Genomic DNA, 22,068 nt, shown 5'->3' with positions numbered 1-22,068 from the left:
GTGAGTTTGTAGAGAAACTGGAACCCTTGCACATTGTTGGTAGGAATGTAAAATGGTACAACTGCAATGGAAAACACTATGGAGGTTCCTCCAAAACTAAACATAGAACTACTGTAACATCCAGCAGTCCCATCTCCAGGTATATGTCTCAATGAATTGAAAGCAGAGTCTCACAGAGTTCTCTGTACACCCATCTTCAGAGGAGCATCATTCAGAACAGTCAAAAGGTGGGAGCAAACCAAACGTCCGCTGGGGAATGAACAAACAAAATGTGGTATATACACATACAACAGAATATTATTCAGCCTTAAAAAAAAACAACAACAGGAAATCCTGAAACATGTTACAACATGGATGAACCCTGAGGACATTATGCTAAGTGAAATAAGAAAGTCACAAAAAGAAAAAAAAATACATGCTTCTACTTAGATGAGGCATCTAAAGTACACAAATTCATAGAAACAGAAAGTAGAATGGGGGTTACCACAGGCTTGTAGTTTTTTTACTACAAAAAGTTGATGTTTAATAGATGTGTCGTTTCAGATTTGCAAGTTGTAAAAGTTCTAGAGATCTGTTTCACAACAATATAAATATACTTAACACTACTGCACGCTTAATGGTTAAGATGGTAAATTTTATGTTATGTGCATTTACCACAATGAAGAGAGAGAAAAAAACAACAACAAGGGATGATGTTTCGACCATGTTAAATTTAGAGTTTAGAAGCACAGCTTGTGTTAAGCACAGGTAGTGGTAAACAGAGTGAGGAAAATCCCAAGGTGGGGAGGTGAAACTCAGCAGACCAAAGTCACAGCCACTTGTAAATAGTTACCCTCCTAGGATTAAACCCTGAGGTTTGTTACATTAAATAATTGTTTCTCCTTACTGCATCATAATCAGTTATCACATTTGCTGTTCACCTGACCATCACACTCACACACACACACACACACACAGATAGGTACACATATACTCACATGTGTGGCTTTGTGTTTACAGCTCCACACTGAAGTTCAGGCAAAAATCTTATCCTATTTCTAGGACTACCTAACATGACACATGACCCTTGGTATCAGTGCTCTCTATGCTCCATCTTTCTTTTTGGAAGGATATACTTCCAGGGCTACCAAGTGGCCCCAACCCCAGAAGCGAATAATTCCCTGGACCATCCTCCTGAAATGGAGCCAAGGAAAGAACACCCAAACCAGGGTGAAGAGAGGCTCAAAGCTCTGAGAGAATCTTGTATTCCTCAGGTGCTAGGTTTTCAAAATCATCCCAGCAAACGTTAAGACAGAATTAGCGTCAGATGATGCTAAGAGCTTACCTTAAGAACCGTAAGAGCTTTCACATTCCGGGCTACATGAACAGGAGAATGAAAAGCAGCTTTTCTTTTCTCCAAAGATTAAATTAGATAGACCTGAAATATAAGGTGTCTGATGGCCCACTGGTGAGCAGATTATGTCACCATTGCCTAGGTTTTTCAAAATCACTACAGCAAAATGCAAGACAGAATTAGTATCGGATGAGCTATGATCTAAGAGTCAAATTATAATACTTAACCTGCTGGAAACAGCTCAAAATTATAACCTTCCCAATAGGTTCAATCTAAAAGACCAAGACACCCAGAATGAATGTGATACTCCCTTCAAGTGACGAGAACATCAGACTCATCCAATGATCTAAGAGAAAAGTATCATCTTGTCAGTTTTCTCAAATAAGACTATCCTCAGCACCAAGCACAGAGCCCCAGTCACAGTACACATTCAGCAAATAGTTGTGGAAGACAGTGATTTCAATCCAGACCAACAAATCAGTACTATAAAGTCTACTGCACCCCACACTTAGTTTGGGAATACAGTTAAAGCCAGTTAATAACTCTCTTTGAAAACACCCAAATTTAGTGTATTAAAAAAGTTGCAAACAATGAGGCACTGAGTTTGGCACAGGACAATTACCCAGAAGCATCCTGGTCACAAAAGCCATCTCCAAATCCAGATTTATCCATCATTTTAAAAGAAGCATCATGGGACATTTGGGTGGCTCAGTCAGTTAAGCGTCTGACTTCAGCTCAGGTCATGATCTCATGGTTTGTGAGTTGAAGCCCCGTGTTGGGCTCTGTGCTGACAGCTTGGAGCGTGGAGCCTGCTTTGGATTCTGTCTCTGTCTCTGTCTCTCTCTGCCCCTCCCCTGCTCACGTTCTGTCTCTCTCTCTCTCAAAAATAAATAATTTAAAAATAAAAAAATAAAAGAAGCATCACAAAAATGTGCCTTAATATCTAAATAACATAAACAAGTAGTTAGACTTGTTTTTTCAGAGTCTTACAAATTTCATAGGGTTTTAATAAATGGTCTTACATTATTCCTGGTCTCACAAATTTCTACTGATTTACTTAAAGTCATGAATAAGAACAAAGCAGGCAGAATTATCATATTATGCTAATAAGTTCACAAATACTGTAAGGATGAGATGTTTCAAGCGTAATTGTCTAAAGTTATAAAAAATCTATGAAGTTGAAATAAAAGAGAGGATATGTTTTGATCAAATCAAAATAATGCATAGACAGTCTAAGTATTAAATAGAAGGGCAGTTAAAATTGAACAAAATAGAACCATATTAAAGTTTTTAATTACAATTTAAATAACTTTTTTTATTATCTAGGTTAATTCTCTTTTGATGCTAAGTGTAGAGAAAACTAGTTGGCTCAGTTCAAATAGGCTAATATTTATATTTGCATAAGCAGCAAGAAACAATAAGGCAGTCTGGTTTCTAGGTAACAAACATTATCCAAGAGCTTCAACAGAAGAAGTTATCAATTAACCTTAACCCTTGGGCTGAAAAAACAACCTGGACCATCAAAGATGATGATGAGCATTCAGAAAAACAAAATACCAATAAGCAAAAAGTACTCTAAATTTGCAGTTTTTACCAACACTTCCTTCAGAGCAGGGGCTGGCAAACTTTTTTTATGAGGAGCCAGATAATAAATATTTTTTATTTTAAGTTTATTTATTTTTATCTTGAGAGAGAGAGAATGTGTGCATGCACATGTGAGCAGGAGAGGAGCAGAGACAGGCAGAGAGAGACTCTCAAGCAGGCTCCACACTGGTGGCGCAGAGCCGAACACGAGGCTCGATCCCACAAACCACGAGATCAAGGTCTGAGCCAAAATCAAGAGGTGGACGCATAAGTGATTGAGCCACCCTGGCGCCTCATTTTTTTTTAATTGAAATAGACTGCGGGGTGTCTGGGTGGCTCAGTCGGTCAGTTTCAGGTATATGGCATAGTGACTGGACAGGTCTGTATGTTATGCTATGCTCATCACTATGTAGCTACCATCTGTCACCACACATTGCTATTACAGGTACCACTGACTATATTTCCTAGGCTGTACAATATTTTAGGTTTTGAGGGTCATTCAACCTTAGTTATTACAAAGATTCAATTTTGCCACTGCAGCCCAAAAGCAGACAAAGACTATGTGTAAAGGAGTAAGTGTGGACTGTCCCAAAAAACTTATTTATGGACAATGCAATTTGAATTTCATATAATTTCCACACGATGTTACTCTTCTATTTATTTCACAAAATATTATTTTTTTTCTCTCCAGTTATTTAAAAATATAAAAACCACTGTTAGATCATGGGCCACACAAAGACAGCCAATAGGTTAAGTCTAACCTATTAAGATTAAGTCTAATCTGCAGGCTGTAGCTTGCCAATCCCTGTTTAAGAGAACACATCAGTCACAGGTGTGTCCAGTGGGACACTGGTCATGCTCTTCCCTGACGAAATTCAGAGGAATACATACACTAAGACAACACCAGGAAGTTTTGCTTTCTCTCAGAAATAAATACCATAAACTGAAATGTAATAGTGATTAACCGCTAATTAAAGAAATTAGGTATAAGGACTGTGTGTTTAGATAATTAGATCTTAAGCAACAGCAAATTGCTTGAATTAGGCTAGCACAAAGTCTATCAGACATCAAGAATCAGAAGTTTTATAAAGATGTTTTGGCCAAAGGAAATACCTAATTTCTCTGAGAGACTTACAAGTAAGAAAAGTTGCTAGAGTACGGATGATAAGTGAACTGGTTTTGTTTGAGGTTTATTTGAAAAACCTTGTTTACTTAATATTTTCAACTCCAGGAAAAAAAAAAAAAAAAAAAAAAAAAACCCACAATAAGCCAATCAAGGAAATATGCCTGACATCTAGTGGAGACTTACTGTAGGTACGTGACCTGTACTATTTTCTGAAGAAACAAACATAAAGAGGGGAGGGGATGAGGGAGGTGTCTGTTTAGATAGAACATGTTAGTGTCATTCATTCATTCAATGCATTTGAAGCGCTGACTACGCACCAGGCACTATTCTGGGCACTGGGAACTCAGCGAAGCATCAGACACAGTCCCAGCTTTTCTGGAGTTTACATTTTTGTGATATGATTTACTTAATTCTGAGGAAAAGACTTTAAAAGTTTAGAATACAGTATTACAGCATCCTAACCTCTTAGAAGTACTTTCAAATACATTAACCTTAAACAATATCCTGAGATAATTAAGTATTACTATTACCACTTTACAGTAAAGCAAACTGATATCTCTATTTTTTCTTTAATGTTTTTTTTGAAAGAGAGCAAAGGCAAGTGCACGAGTGAGTGGGGAGGGGCAGAGAGAGGGAGACACAGAATCTGAAGCAGGCTTTGCAGTGCCAGCACAAAGCTTGACATGGGGCTCGAACCCACGAACCATGAGATCATGACCTGAGCCAAAGTCAGACACTCAACTGACTGAGCCACCCAGGTGCACCTGATGTCTCTATATTTAATCTAGTTTTTCTTCTATCATACCACACTGCCTCCCTTCTATTTTTCAGTCAACCAACATACAGCAATTCAATGTTCTCTCTTCACTCTAGAACTAACCGTAGGGCTCAAACAATGGTCCAATGACTGTATGTTTCCAGGGTAAAAATTTCTTACTGGGTCTGCCTGTTAGGAAAGTGAGGTGTGATGGAAAGAGGCTGGGTGTGGACTCCAGTCCCAACTCCATCATTTTGAGCTGTGTAATCTTAGACAGGTCATTGAAACTCACCAATGCCGTTTCCTGACCCATTAATGGTTAATGATACTTATACTGCAAAGGTTGCTATAGGAGTTAAATGAAATGATGTATATAGGAGAGGTGAGCAAAGGGCTTGGAATACTATGTGTGCTCAACAAACATCAACAACACTTGAGTCCTGAATTTATGAGGATCTGGATAAATCTCTACATCTAACATGAAATGTAAGCAATTAACATTAAAATATACTTTATCTCATACTTAACTTCAATTCCTGTCCCACATTTCCATTGGGGTTTTAATTTTATTTCTAGGTGTCCAATAATGGTAAAACCTTACATTCTTTATGTGTTCACAAACTTTTCTCACTATCACCATGAGAATCCAAACCACCATCATCTCTCATCTGGCCTATGAAAAAAACCTCCTAGCTGGCCTCTTCTTTTTCAGTCTTGTCCTACTCTCCTATTTCCATGCAGGCAGTGACTTTTACAAATGCAAAATGCAAATATATCTGTGTCCTACCTAAAACTCTCCAATTTAGTATCATGTCCAAAATCTCAGCTGGATTCTGCCCACCTCTGCAGCCTTTCCCTCTCTTCTGTCCTACTGTTCCCCCTCTGCTGTGAATGTTCCTCCACTAAGCTCCAACATGGCTAATCCCCATTCATCTTTTAGGCTTCACCAAAAATGTTATTCTTCACAAAAGCTTTTCCTAACCTGCCACTAAGATGAAGACAAACCATAAGGTAAAGGCATCTTACTAGAGAATTATTTTACAAATATAGACACAGATGTGATTTATATTATTTCTCAGGGTGTTAAGGTGAGTATCAGTTGCTAAAAGAAAAGCAAAATTAAAACTGCAACAAATCAGGAAAATAATGGAGTTGGGACTAATGGCTATCCATTTTGGGAAAGAAAAACCCTTAAATTATTTTTTTTTGAAGTTTATTTATTTTAAGACACAGAGGGACAGAAAGAGAGAGAGGGGCAGAGAGAGAGAGAGAGAGAGAGAGAGAGAGAGAGACAAAGAATCTCAAGCAGGCTCCTTGTCATGAGCATGAAGCCTGATGCGGGGCTCAATCCCACCAATTGTGAGATCATGACCTGAGCTGAAATCAAGAGGTGTATGCTTAACCAACGGAACCACTCAGGTGCCCTAGAAAACCCTTAAATTCTTATCTTTTATCTGACAACAACAAAAAAAGAAAAAAAATCCAGAAATAAGAATTTTTTTATAGACACAGATATTCTTTTAATTTTGAGAGGAGCACATTAATGTAAAATATGAAATGGAAGCCAGAAACAAACAAACAAAAATAACAAATTTGATCTTTAAACTAAAAAGTTTAGTAAGAAACATTATTCTCTACACTAAGAGCCATCTTGACAAGGTTAGACTTTCTAGCATGTCCCGTCTCTTTTATTTTTTATTTATTAAAAAAAATTTTTTTTAATGCTTTATTTTTGAGAGAGAGAGAGAGAGAGAGAGAGAGAGAGACCGTGTGCACGTGCATGAGTGGGGGAGGGGCAGAGAGAGAGGGAGACACAGAATTCAAAGCAGGCTCCAGGCTCTGAGCTGACAGCACAGAGCCCAATGAGGGGCTTGAACTCACAGACTGTGAGATCATGACCTGGGCCGAAGCTGGACACTTAACCGACTGAGCCACCCAGGTGCACCCCTCCCCTTTTTTTTAATGTTTATTTATCTTTGGAAGAGAGTGAGCATGTGAGGGGCAGACAGAGGGGGAAAAAGGATCAGAAGTGGGCTCCATGCTGACAGCACATAGCCTGATGTGGGGCTCAAACTCACGAACCATGAGATCATGACCTGAGCTGAAGTCAGACACTTAACCAACTGAGTCACCTAGGCACCCCACATGTGTCACTTCTGAACCAAAGCACAGGAAGATGGGTATGAGTTCCCGATAAGCTCCTTTCCCTGCTGCAGGGATCAATAAGCCCTCATGTTAAGATAGTGGAGCCAAAGATTGAAGCAGCCTAAACCATTAGCCACTGTCCATAGTTCAGCGGCTCTAGAGTCCTTCCCATCCACATGGGACTTCGTGTGAGTGACAAATAAACATCCATGCATTAAACTATGAGATTTGAGGGTTAATTTTCCACTGCATTATCACCTAATCTATCCTGATTATGTGATATTCATATCTTAGGACCCTGTGGTTCCACTCATACCTTAGAGAAATTCTCTGTATGAGAATGCTCACACCAGTACTGTAGATTGTGGTGAAAAACTAGGAACAACCTCAATGTCTGTCAACAGGAGAATGGATTATTTATTGTATAGTCATTCGGTGGAATGTCATTTGAGATTCTCAATAAATCTCAAAAACATACTATTTAATAAATAAACATACAAAAGGATATGTAGAACATAACCACTTATATAAAGTTTTATAATGCTATTTTATGGATGCATGAACATCTGGTAAAAGTGTAAGAATATGTATAGAGTGATAAATACCAAATAAATGTTAGGGGCTACTCTATGGGAGAGAGAAAGGGTAATGGGATTAGGAAAAACACAGGAAACCACAACTTTATCTATAAAGTCTTAATAACAACAACAACAAGAAAGATCTGGGGCGCCTGGGTGGCGTAGTGGGTTAAGTGTCCAACTTCAGCTCAGGTCATGATCTCACGCATTGTGAGTTCTAGCCCTGCGTTGGGCTCTGTGCTGACAGCTCGAGCCTGGAGCCTGCTTCGGATTCTGTGTCTCCCTTTCTCTCTGCCCCTCTCCCACTCACACTCTCTCTCTCTCAAAAATAAATAAACATTAAAAATTTTTTAAAAAAGGATCCGAGGTAAACATAATAAAATGATAAGAATCAATAAGAAATATTAACGGTTCAGATTCTTAGCCCTCAGTCCTAAACTGAATTCATACTTAAATTTCTAACAGAAAGCAGAGATGAGGAAGGCTGTTTTTTTTTTAATTTTTTTTTTTTAACGTTTATATATTTTTGAGACAGAGAGAGACAGAGCATGAACGGGGGAGGGTCAGAGAGAGGGAGACACAGAATCTGAAACAGGCTCCAGGCTCTGAGCCATCAGCACAGAGCCCGACGTGGGGCTCGAACTCACAGACTATGAGATCATGACCTGAGCCGAAGTCAGATGCTCAACCGACTGAGCCACCCAGGCGCCCCGAGGAGGGCTTTTTTAATATAGAGAGAAGAAACCTGAGGTGAACGTTCTCCTGAGCCACAGAAGACCAGGAACGTTCAATAATTAGAGATGCCAGGTGCCTCTGAAAGAAGGGAGAGTGGCTGCATTAAAAATTAGAGGTTTGGTTTAAAGTCCACCTACAAAGCAGAGCACCCCAGTCCCCAATACCACACACCAAATGACTACTTTTTTCTAGGCCTGGTAAAACAGCTAGAGGTTCTTCTCTAGTGAAACTGACCAGAAAGTCTCTGAACCCAGGCACACCAGGTAGAGATGGCCATGTGGGGCCTGAATTCAGATGCGAGAGATTAACTGCAAGAATACACTAAACTGCTGGATTCCCCAACACACTTCCTCTGGTCAGGAAACACACAACCTTTGACCCAATAACTGTACCCTAGGTTTAAAGAAAGTCTTACCCTGTTCCACTGGGAAAAAACATCTGAGGTCTTTACCGCAGCATTTTACATGGAGGCAACTGGATGTCCATCACAGGGAGAACGAATAGGTATAATCTGCATAGGGCCACTTTACATAAATTTTTTAAAAGGAGGTACAAAACACTACGTAGTTTTCAAGAACATGTACTGGGAAAAAGATATACAATGAGCATTCTAATTAGAATGATTAGTCCTGGGGAAAGGGTGACCAGAGTGAGATATGCAAATAAAGGGGAATTTTTTAAATATTATAAATAGCACAAAATAAGAGAGGAGAAAAAAATTCAATTATCATGGTGTAATACTTCTAACTGTAATAATGAAAGCCAATTTTACTTATAATGACTAACTATAATAATAATAATATTATAATAATACATTTAAATGGAAAAAACTCGCCAGTTAAGACAGGTTGTCAGATGACATTTTTTAATCCAGCTCTTAATTTACAAGAAGCATGCTGAACACCTAAGGACACAGAAAGGTTGAATGTATAAGGGTGGGGAAAGTTACGCTATGCAAATATAGCAGAAGATATTAAAAGAGGTGTAGCGGATAAAATAGACTTGAGAACATACAGAATTATTAGGAATGAAGAGTTACTAGGTAAGAACAAATTTTCAACTTCCTAGTGAAATATGTATAGTTTTGAAGATATGAGCAACATGATTAACAAACTTGACCTGACGTACATTCATTCACTATGAGCTCTAAACCCAAACAAGCATAGAATAAATGTTTTCATGCTTACTAAGAGTGTAATAAAAACTGGATCATATACTACATATAACCCTGTCTCAACAAATTTGAAAGAACTGAACAGTGCAGACCGCTTTTTAGACCAAAATTAAATTAAACTAAAAATTAATAACAAAAAAGGAAACTAGACAATCCTCACATGTTTGGAAATTAGGAAAGTATACTTCTCAAAGAACAATAAAAAAATTACACAAGAAAATTTGGACACTACTCAGGGACTACTTAGAGAAATTCACAGCCTTAAATGCTTATATAAGGAGGGGGAAAACCTGAAATGAATACGCTAACCGTATCTTTAAAGAAGTTAAAAAAAAGAGTAGCAAGATAAACCCGAAGAAATTGTAACAAAGGAGATAATAAAGAGTAGAAACAAATAATATTCAAAAATACAATGCATACAATAAGAGAATCGTCAAAACCAAAAGTTGGTCCTCTTAAAGTCCCTCTTAAAGATGGTCCCTCTTAAAGATGGGACAAACCTATGGCAAGATTTGTTCAAGAGGGGAAAAAAAAAAAAGAGAAAAACCATAATTATGTGAGAGTAGGAATGAAAACGGGACATTAGCGCATATACTGTAGATAAAACGTCATGAATTTTGTCCCAATAACTTTGAAAATACAAATGAAATTGACAAATTCCTACAAATATAAAATGTTCTAGAGTGACTCAAAAAGAAATAGAAAATGAAGTCTTATAATTGCTTTTAAAAATGGAATTCACAGTTAAAAATCTTCCCACTAAGGCTTTTGGCAGAGATAGCATCATTGGTGAGTTGTACCAAATATTGAAGGAGCAAGTACATAATTTCAATTTTAGAAAAGCTCTTCCAAAAAATATAAAAAGAGAGAATGTTCTTCAGCTTTTTGAAGATAGCACACGGGGAAAACTTTGTCCTAAAAATAAAACAAAACAACAACAAACAAACAAAAAAACCCCGGAAATTACAGGACAATTGGAACTCCTAAACATAGGCAAAGTCTAAATAAAATATTAGCAAATGAAATCTAGCAATGTATTAAAAGAAGAGTCAACTTGTATTTCTTTCAGGAATATATGGTTGTTTAGAAAACAACGTAATTCACTACATTAATAAAGAAACTCATATGATCATGTCAATGCAGAAAAAACTTTGATAACATTCATTCATGACCCCCCCCCCCCAAAAAAAAAGCACTCTTAGCAAACTAGGCATACAAGGGAATCTCTTTTACCTGATAAACAATTTCTTCTATAAAACCTACATCAAATAACATACTAATAAATGCTGAAAGCCATCTCTTTGGGATCAGCAACAATACAAGAATGCCTACTAAACCACTTTTATTTAATATTGCACTGGAGGGGTGCCTGGGTGGCTCAGTCAGTTAAGCGTCCGACTTTGGCTCAGGTCATGATCTCACGGTTTGTGAGTTGGAGCCCCGCGTCAGGCTCTGTGCTGACAACTCAGAGCCAGGAGCCTGCTTCGGATTCTGTGTCTCCCTTCCTCTCTGCCCCTCCTATGCTCTGTCTCTCTATAATAAATAAATGTTTAAAAAAAAAACTGCTTTAATATTGCACTGGAGGCTCTAGCCAACTTAAGAAGACCAAAAGAAAAAAAACAGATGATTAATATTTAAAAGCACAAGGAGTGAGGGGTGCCTGGGTGGCTCAGTCAGTTAAGTGTCTGACTTCGGTTCAGGTCATGAACTTGCGGTTCGTGAGTTCAAGCTCTGTGTTGGGCTCTGTGCTGACGGTTCGGAGCCTGGAGCCTGCTTCAGATTCTGTGTCTCCCTCTCTCCCTCTGTTTTTCCCCCGCTCCCACTGCCTCTCTCTCTTTCTCTCAAAAATAAATAAAGATTAAAAAAATAAAAATAAAAGTACAAGGAGTGGGAGGGAAGAAATAAAACTATCATTATTTGCAGGTGATATAATTATTTTAGAAAATCCAAAAAAATCTGAGTGAAAATTACTAAAATTAATAAGCAAATTAGGCAAGATGACTAGATAGTGGATTAAAATACAGAAACAATTTGCATTTCCACATACCAGCAACACACTGTTAAGAAACATAATTCAATAAAGATACCATTTGCATGACTGTGTATATACATTTGACAAAACTCATTCAATTGTACACTTGAAGTGGGTGCCTTTATCATATGTAAACTATATCTCAAAAAACCTGTAGAAAAAAGGACACTATTTGCAACAGCAACAAATATACAGAAGAATTTTTAAAAGTACCAAAGAATCAGGGTGCCTGGGTGGCTCAGTCGGTTAAGTGTCCGACTTTGGCTCAGGTCATGATCTCAAAGTTTGTGAGTTCAAGCCCTGCATGGGGCTTTGTGCTGACAGCTCAGAGCCTGGAGCCTGCTTCGGATTCTGTCTCCCTCTCTCTCTGCCCCTCCCCTGCTCGTACTCTGTCTCTCTCTCAAAAACAATAAACATAAAAAAATTTTTTTTAAGTACCTAAGAATTAATCTATCATATATAATAACTTTCTGGGGAAAACTATGAAGTTTTAATGAAAGGCACAAACTAATATTTACTTTTTTAATATTTATTTTGAGAGAGAGAGAGAGAGAAAATGAGTGGGCAAGTGGGGAGGGGGCAGAGAGAGAGGGAGAGAGCCCGATGTGGTGCTTGATCTAACAACCATGAGACCATGACCTGAGCTGAAATCAGGAGTTGGATGCTTAACCCACTGAGCCACCCAGATACCTCAGCACAAAATGATATTTAAATAAATGCAAAGATACAACACATTCATGACATGGAAGACTTAATACTATAAAGATGTCAATTCTCCTCTATTTGATTTTTAGATTCCATGATTCTCAGGTCAAAATCCCAACAAAATTTTATGAGGGACTCAATAAACTGTCAATAAAATTTATATGAAAGAGCAAAGGGCAAAAAAATACACAAGACATTCTAAAAAAAAAATTACTTAATCCCTTATAGTAATTAAGATAGCATGATGTTGGTATAAGGATAGACAATTTGACCAAAGGAACAGGAGAGTCCAAAACCAGACCATGCACATTTGGACACTTCATTTATGACAACCGTGGCAATGTAGGTCAGTGGAGAAATGACTGATCACCCAATAAATGGCCCTGACACAAGTTATTATTCAAATGCAAAGAGAGAGAGAGAAAGAGAACTGGATGTTCTATACCACACCATACACAAAAGTCCATTCTACATAAACTAAAAACATTAGTGAAAGGGACATCTTCAAAACTGAGAGAGAGAGAGAGACAGAGACAGAGACAGAGAGAGAGAGAGAGAGAGAGAGAGAGAGAGAATGAGAAAACCACTACAATACTGGAGGAGCAAAAAAAAATTTTTTTTAATCAAAAAATGTAACAAACACTAACCAAAAAGGGGAAAGGTTGAAAAGTTTAATCAAAAAGTGGATTACAAGCAATAGGTAAAATTCACTATGGAACACAGTGGGGAACAAAAGTATCTATTTTTTTCCCAGCAAGAAGAAGAAACCAAAAGACGAGCAAAAAAACAGTACAAGAAAGTCAATCCAGTTATAAAGTCAACAGGCCTGATTTTGAGCAATCAGTGGTGTGTACGGGAGACGGACCCCCCTGCACCCCGACGGGAGGTACCTGCACAGGGACGGGGGCGCCGGCACCACGAGGAAGAGTTCACAGAACCGAAGCGCACTGACTCTGCAATGAACATGAACTGTAAGTGCTGCTGTCGGGTTTTCAACTTTTAGATTTGACCCTTAATGAATCTCAGAAGACTTAGCTATGATCACTGAAGAGAACAGAAATATCAGCATTGACAATACGAAAGACAGATGACAGAAGTCAGGAGGCAAAAAGAGAAGGGAGAAATAGAGAGAAGGTACTAATTTCCTCAGTTCACACAGTGCAAGTCAAAAGAAGTTACAAGATATAGAGGTTTAGGATTAGTATTTAAAATTACAAAGGTAAAAGTAAAATAAAATAACAGGTAATCAACTTTAAAAATGGTAATATAATTATGAAAAATCGGGATGGGTTGATACGTAGAGTTATAAGTGAGACTGGTTCCTTACACAACAGCAGGAATTCAACAGTGTCCAAAATTGGGAAGTCAAAAAATGGGGCTCTGAATACATCAGAGATATCGAGGTATCCGCCAGCAAATCTAAAAGCCAGACAACACACAACGAAGTGTGGAAGAATGTGCTGCATTTCATTTTATGCTCTTCTGTATTCTAAAATTTTTAATCTATAGGTATGTATCATTTTAAAAGAAGTTTTTCAGATTATTGAATGAGAAAGAAAATAAAAGATCAAGAACCCTAACTGCTTTTTTAAGGAGGTTAAAGAAAACAGATGTCTATTCCAACAGAAAAACTTCTCGACACCCGATAAAGACTAATGATCAAAAGCCTACTGACTTTATCCAGGAGGACACATAACATCACCATTTAATTCAAAGTGAAGAAACCAGTTTAGAGGCTGAATCTTAAAGTTTCATCGTTTCTCCTCTTCCTTAGTCTTCCTCTTTCTCTACTTCTCTTTTTTGATCCTGTCTGGCTTTCTTTCATTTAGCATGAATATTCAAAGAAAGTAAAAATAAAACACCAGTTTTATTTACAGAATACAATCTTGTGTTTCCTAATTTTCTCTCAATACAAAACATAAAAATAAAAAAAACCCAACAAATTAAGTTGATTTTCATTTCCTTACTCTTCCTCTTTCTCTACTTCTCTTTTTTGATCCTGTCTGGCTTTCTTTCATTTAGCATGAATATTCAAAGAAAGTAAAAATAAAACACCAGTTTTATTTACAGAATACAATCTTGTGTTTCCTAATTTTCTCTCAATACAAAACATAAAAATAAAAAAACCAACAAATTAAGTTGATTTTCATTTCCATGTTGTCTGAACCAGTTTTAAACACCCCTGTGGGCATTACAGCCATACAGAAGAAATGATCACTACCGCTGATTTAAGGAAGAACACGCTAACAACAAAAGGTAACCTTGCTAAAACCAGTTCAATAATTACTCTTCAATATATTAATTAAAGTTTCTGTTTGTGATCATTATCACTTAGACTTCAGGGCTCAGGAGCTATATGCTTCCATGTAAATATTTATGGTGATTTAAATAAATGAAACCTTGAAGTCTTTTTTTTATTTATTTTTTTTAATTTTAACGTTTATTTATTTTTGAGACAGAGAGAGACAGAGCATGAGCAGGGGAGGGGCAGAGAGAGAGGGAGACACAGAATCTGAAGCAGGCTCCAGGCTCTGAGCTGTCAGCACAGAGCCCGATGCGGGGCTCAAACTCACGAGCTGTGAGATCATGACCTGAGCCGAAGTCGGACACTCAACCAACTGAGCCACCCAGGCGCCCCAAAATCTTGAAGTCTTAAGCTCCCCAAAAGTAAAGTAAAAACCAGAAGGTTAAATGTTCATGTTAGGTAAGTTGGCTGTGATCCAAAAGAATTCAGCAAGGTCTCCATTTCAGTATAATCCATATCCATAACCAGGTGTATACTTACACTATATTTGCAAGGTCAAGTGGTTTCTCGGGTTGCTCAGGAAAAACAGGATGTGGGGGTTCTCTGGTGGGTACACACCCCAAAGATTTACTAATTGCATGGCTCAGCTTCTTTGCAGGGGATTTCTGTGTTAAAGTAGAAAATAAGGAAATAAGAAATTAAATCTTCAAAATAATGAAAAGGAATTTCCAAAGAACATGGTGACAAGAACTAAAGAAAATATCTTTTAAATACAAGCTAAGTTGCATTATAATCGACCTTACCGGGCCTTACAGAATGGGATCTACAGTTGTCCCAAGGTCATTTGTGGTCCTTCATTTCTATACTTACTCCCTCATTTCTACCATGCAGTCAGACTATAAAGTTAACGTTAACTTTCCTTTTGAACATCTCTCTGTGCCCTTTGCATGAACTCTCTCTTCTGATGCTTCTAGATCATTTTTGGTAAGATGTTACAGTTAATTTCCCAATCAGAGTCAGAAATTTTTGGTGGACTAAAATACTAAAAGGCTAAGATAATGCTGAGAGCTCGTGGCTTTTGAATGTTAGCAAATTAGCTGACTAAGTCACATCCCAAAACATGCCTATTAAGAGAATATTCCCAAAATAAACGTGAGGCAGAACATTTGGTGCTAAGGGTCTGGCTATGTATACAGACACAGATGAGTGCCCTCACATAGACAGGCAGTCAGCATCAGACCCGTGACTGTAAATTCAGATATGCGGAAGGCACAAGAATAAGTTGGCATACTAATACATTTCTCTGTAAGGTAGAACCACACACGCCAAATCCAAAGACTATCAAGTCTAAGATGTATCAGTAAATATACACACTAGTAAACAATATGCCACAATTAAATTATTCAGAACATTCACATTGGAAACCCATATATAAAGGAAGCTCTTCATATATTGATTTTATTGCCCACCCAATTCCCTTTAAATAACACATTTGTCTGAAATTTTCTTGGCAGGATGTTAACTGCAAAAAGGTGTAAATATTTCATTCTACTCCCTCTGCAACATGTTACCATATGTAGCACTCTAATTGAAAAACAGAACTTGTTTGCAGCCATGTGCCTTATCGATATCACATCTCCACTTAACTTTTATATGCTGCTTGCACGTATTTAACACAAAACAAGCAAAACTCTTTGCCTTTAAGACTATGCAGGGATAGTTAATTAACACCTTGTTTATAACACAGACTAAATAATACCAATTTCTTCGGAAACTTCATATATTGGCTCCAAATCACCTACCACTAACCCCTTCAACACATTAAATTCTGAGCAAAGCCTAAATGTAGTATTTCCTAAAAAGCGTATGAAGCTAAACAAAGCAAAAACCTGAACATCCCCCCTAAGTGCTCTCCATTTCCCCTTTGCCCAACAGGCTGAAATGTGACTTGATCCTCCCCTCTGTCTTCTACACTGTCCCCAGACCTCACATCACTTCTCTGTTTAACATCTTTCAAAGACTCCTAATCACTTATAGAATAAGATCTAAGTACCCACTATCACATTCCACATAAAAGCTTTCCTACCTGGCTCCTGCCTCTCCTCACACTTGCATAAATGACAAGCTGCTCAGTTAGCCCCAAACACCGTGTTCTCTTAGGTCTCTGTACCTTGGCGTGTGCCTTTCTGAGATCACCTTTTGCCAGTCTATTTTTCTGTAAATTTTCTGCTCATCTCTCAAGACTGCTTGCAAGTCTTGCTCTGGGCAGACTTTTCTCACAGTTTCATAAGCCAGAGACCACCTTTCCAAGCTACCCACTTACTGTGCACAAATTTCCACTGTTATGCTAACGATGCTATCATGCACTTTTTAATTATGTGCCTATTTCTGTGAAACTGGTGCTCCTGAAAGGTAGGCTCTACATGTTAATCATGTGTATAGTTCCAGGATCTGTTCCATAATGGAATATGTTATTTGAACAACGGGCCTAGATGAATTTTCTAGACTGCTTTTTCCTGATCAAACCATATAAACTTATTTCTTGAGTTACAACACAAGTAGGAGAGAGAGGACATCAGAGAATACCTTAATTCACCTTTACAACTAAACACTACATCTGTGATCCATGTATTAATTTCATGATATTTTGCTATGTCTGAGAACCCCCTGGGCCATTAATTCGTGTAGTCTATGAGATGGATTATCATATAGACTGCTTTAGCTGCATCCTGAGCAAAAACAACCATGAAATCACAGGTTTCACATGTATATTTTATAATGAACATTAAAATAACTACATAACTATTAAAATAAAAAATGGCTCCCTCTGTACCACCTAATAATCTCTAGTAGTGTGCTTGTAATTCATTTGAAAATACTGCTTTAAAGTCAAGGCTTAAGATCAGATCCAACTTTGAGTCTCAAAAATATAGATAGGAAGCTAAAATTAATACATTAAAGTCAATTCTAAATGATTAGAACATATCATGAGTTTTGAAATGTATGGAAAGGGAAAAAGACTGAGAATAAATATACATATTCAGGAATTACAATATTAACTAAGGGCTAGGACCAAACCAAAGAGGATATATTACTCTGAAAATGTTATTTATTTGCTTATTATTTTAAGTAAGCTCCACACCCAACGTAGGGCTTGAACTCACAGCCCTGAGATCAAGAGTTGCATGCTCTACTGACTGAGCCAGTCCAGCGCCCTTACTCCGAAAATTTTAAAGACATTCATTCAGTTAGGTTGTCTAAATATGTAAATAAATGACTTCCTTACAAAGATAAATTATGATATGGACCTGAAGTGAATTTTGCTATCTAGGTAGTTTAGGAGGCTAAGATTAATAAAGCCTGTAAGCATGAATCCAAAAACGGCTTTAAGCACCAAGATAGGGACATTACCTCTCAGGCTCCCGGACCTGTAGGACAATGCCCAGGACTTGGCAGTCAGTCACCAAATATTTACAGAAGTGAAGAAGGGAGTGAGGAAGGAAGAAGGCAGGCGAGGCGCAGGGACTGGTGTCTTCCACTGTAAAATACTCTGCAAGAGATGCCACTTTCTGTCTCTGTAACTTTCCCCTCACTTGGACTCTAAAACTGATAAATATATGGAGAAGCCTTAACCTAAAAAAGTAAATCTCTTCTAAACACTCTGAGGTGATGATTTTCAAACTTCGTCCGTTTTCGATACCTTAATCCACATTAGTCAATTTCAAAACATTTCCTACCATTTCTTCAAAATACTACAGGGTACGATTAAAGAAGTCTATACAAGAGTGTATAAAATGTGTATGTGCACTTTAAAAAGTTATAAAACAAATACCTACCTACCCACCAGTGTGCCTGAGAAACCGAAATATGGTTGTCACTCTGAAGCCTTGCTGTGGGATCTTAGGCTAAGAGCCCCCTCCCACCTCACTTGCTCCTCTGCTGGTAACCTGTATTCTGGATTTTGTATTAATCATGTCCTTGATTTTACTACTTTGGTGATTATGCATAAATACATGATTTAATACGTTTAAAACCTATATAGACTTACATAGATATATTTTTCTACAACTTGCTGCTCTCGCTTAAAATGACATTACAAATCATCCCTATCGATACATGTCACATTCATTTTTTCACCAACTGACTGTATGTCATTGCTTAATTATATCATAATTCATTCCACTGCTAATAAACACTTGGGATGTTTCCATTTTTTCCCTCTCACAGTGTTGCCATAAACTTTCTTGTCTAAGTCTCCTGGTAGCCATGTGTAAGAGTTTATCAGAGTGCAATTACTGGATTGAGTTATACACATTCAATTTTACTAGGCACTCGCCACTTGTTTTTACATAGTGGTTACACTAATTTCCATTCCCATCAGCTGTGTGAGAGACTTCCTAAATCTCCACGTTCTGGCTAACCCTTGTTATTGTCAGACATTTTAACATTCGCCAATCTAATGAGTGATAAATGATTTTAATTTGCAACCCTGACTGCCAAAAAGATTGAGTATCTTTTCCAATATTTACAAGCCAGTTGGTTCCTTCCTCTGTGAAATGCCTACTCCTGTCTTTGGTGTAGTGTTACATAGGGTTGCCTTTCTCTTACGGATTTGTAAGAGTTGTTTATATTTTTTTGCGGAAGACCTATGGAAGTTAGATCTTGCAAATAACTCCTACTTCACTTGTTTTTGACTAACAATCATATTTTTTTAGGAAGTTTTTGTTCGGTTTGGTTTTAATTTTAGAGGGAGAGAGTGTGAAAGCAGGGGAGGGAGGAGGGGAAAAGAGAGAGAGAGGAACAAAGAATCTTAACTAGGCTCTACGCTCAGCATGGAGCCTGACAAGAGGCTCGATCCTACAACCCCGGGATCAGGACCTAAGCTGAAATCAAGAGTTGGATGTGTAACCAACTGAGCCATCCAGGCTTCCCACCACCTTAACCATTTTAAAGTGTACAGTTTACCAGTAAAGTACATTCACATGGTTGTGCAAACAATCTCCAAAATTTTTTCATTCTGCCAATCTGAAACTCTATACTCATTAAACAACCCCTCGTTTCCCCCTGCCCTGAGCCCCTGGCAATCAACAGTCTTCTTTTTGGTCCTATGAACTCTGTACTATCTATCTATTACTATAGATAACCTCATATAAGTGGAATCCTACAGTATTTGCCTTTTTGTGACTGGCTTCAGATACTTAGAATAATGTCTTCAAGGTTCATCCATGTTGGAGCATGTATCAGAATTTCTCCCATTGTCAAGGCTGAAAAATATTCCATCATATATACTGCATTTTGTATACCCATTCATCCATCAATGGACACATGAGTTGCTTCCAAGTTTCAGCTATTGTAAATAATGCTGTTACGAACATGGGTGTACAAGTATCTCAAGACTGTGCTTTCTTTTGGTATATACCCACAAGTAGAATTATTGATAAATCTATTTTTCATTTTTTAAGGAACCTTCATGCTGGTTTCCATAGTGGCTGCATCATTTTACATTCCACCAAAGGTGGGTCCCAATTTCCTTACACGCTCACCAACACTTCTATTTAAATACTAACCATCCTAATGTATGTGAGGAATATTTTATTGTGGTTTTGATTTGCAATTCCCTAATGATTAGTGATGTCATATATCTTTTCATATGCTTGTTAGCCATTTATTTATTTTTTTAAAGTTTATTTATTTTTGAGAGACAGAGAGAGACAGAGCATGAGCAGGAGAGGGTCAGAGAGAGAATCTGAAGCAGGCTCCAGGCTCTGAGCTGCCAGCACAGAGCCTGACGCGGGGTTTGAACTCACAAACTGTGAGATCATGACCCGAGCCGAGAAGTCGGACGCTTAACCAGCTGAGCCACCCAGGTGCCCCAGCCACTTATTTTTTTAAGGAAATAAAAGTTTTATTGCATACATCACAAGGAAGCAGCAAGCTGGACAGCAAAGGAGAGGTTGTCTGCCACTTGCTACCCATTTTTATATCATCTTTGAGAAATGTCCATTCAAGTCCTTAGCCTATTTTTCAATTGAGTTGCTTGTTTTTTGTTGCTGAGTTACAGGAGTTCTATAAATTCTGGATATGAACCCCTAATCAGATATACAATTTCCAAATATTTTCTCCCATTCCATCGTTTGCCTTTTCATTATGTTGTGTTTATGTCCTTTGATACAAAGAAGTTTTTAGTTCTACTGATTTATCTGGAGATTCTTTCAGGCTTCCTACACTGACAGTCATCATCAAATAATGGCAATTTGGTTTCCTTTCAATTCAAACATCTTTTCCTTGTTTATTATGTGGCATGGGACTACCGATAAAATGCTAAACAGAAGCACTGATGGCAAGCCTCTTTGTTTTGTTTTCAATCTTAAATAATTTCAACATTTCACCAGTAAAAATAATAGATACTATCAGTTTTTATAAATATCCTATATTAGGTTAAGGAAGTTCCTTCTATTTCTAGGTTGCTAAGGTTTTTTGTTTTGAAACTGTTTTCGGGTGTGTGTGTGTACATGTGTGTGTGTGTGTGTGTGTCTGTGTGTGTGTATTTAAATTATCAATGGATATCGGGTATTATTAAATGTCCTCTATAAGTCTTTTGAAATGATTATATGGACTTAGTCCATCAATCTATGAATTTGGTTGTTATAATAATTTATCTCTAATTGCTGGAATAAAACCAGGGTGATCAGGCTGTAGTATCTTTTGTACACACTGCTGGAATCAGTTTCATAGTATTTTGTTTAGGCTTTTACTTCTGTTCATGAAAACATCTTATAAGTTTCCTTTCTTGCTGTCCTATGAGGTTTTGGTATCAAGGTTCTTCTGGCCTCAAGAACGAAACTGGAATGCTCATTATTTTTTCTGGAATCTGGGAAATGTTACATAATATTGGAATTCATCTTTTCTTTGAGTGCTTGTTGAAACTCATGTCAAGTCATTTGGGCCTGGTTGTTTACTTTGTAAAGATTTTATGCTACTAATTCAAATTCTTTAATGATTATACTACTACTTGGGGTTTTTATTCCATTTTGAACCAGTTTTGGTAAGAAGGATTGTGTTAGGAATTTGTTCATTTCAACTAAGTTTTCAGTAACCAACGTACCAGTTTTCTTGTCATCTTTCTGTTACTGATTCTTAAGTCAAATGTACTATAGTCACAGAATATAGTCTGTGATACTAATTCTTTCGAGGCTTCCTTAATGTGGTCAATTTTTTTTGTGTTTGAAAAAAATGTGTAATTAATGGATACACTCAAACTTCCTATGGTCTGTGTTTTGTCTAATGATTCTAACAGTTGTTGAGGGAAGTGTGTTAAAATTACCCATTTTAACAACGTATTTTTCAACTTCTTATTGTGCCTCTATTATTTATGTATTTTACAGCTACATTAGTAAAGGTGTATTTGTGGAGAACTTTTTAATTTTAACATTTATTTATTTTTGAGAGACAGAGGAAGACAGAGCACGAGCGGGGGAGGGCCAAAGAGGAGTGGAGGGGACACAGAATCCAAAGCAGGCTCCAGGCTCTGAGCTGTCAGCACAGAGCCTGATGTGGGCTCAAACCCACAGACGGTGAGATCATGACCTGAGCCGAAGTTGGACACTTAACCAACTGAGCCACCCACGTGCCCCATGTGGAGAATTGTTAACTA

General features: G+C 37.6%; 1 protein-coding gene across 9 annotated transcripts in view; it reads right to left on the bottom strand.

Annotated features, from left to right (window-relative positions):
* Positions 1–22,068, bottom strand: part of DTNB (dystrobrevin beta) — a 239,585-nt gene that overhangs the window by 101,631 nt on the left and 115,886 nt on the right. For all 9 annotated transcript variants that reach the window (XM_042933506.1, XM_042933505.1, XM_042933507.1 and 6 more), the window contains exon 9: positions 14,955–15,079. In XM_042933506.1, coding sequence (XP_042789440.1) covers positions 14,955–15,079 — 125 coding nt within the window. The remainder of the gene's footprint in view (positions 1–14,954; positions 15,080–22,068) is intronic.

Source organism: Panthera leo, chromosome A3, assembly GCF_018350215.1.
Source record: "Panthera leo isolate Ple1 chromosome A3, P.leo_Ple1_pat1.1, whole genome shotgun sequence".
NCBI lineage: Eukaryota > Metazoa > Chordata > Mammalia > Carnivora > Felidae > Panthera > Panthera leo.
The sequence above is the reverse complement of the archived record's forward strand: the minus strand, read 5'-3'. Positions and strand labels throughout refer to the sequence as shown.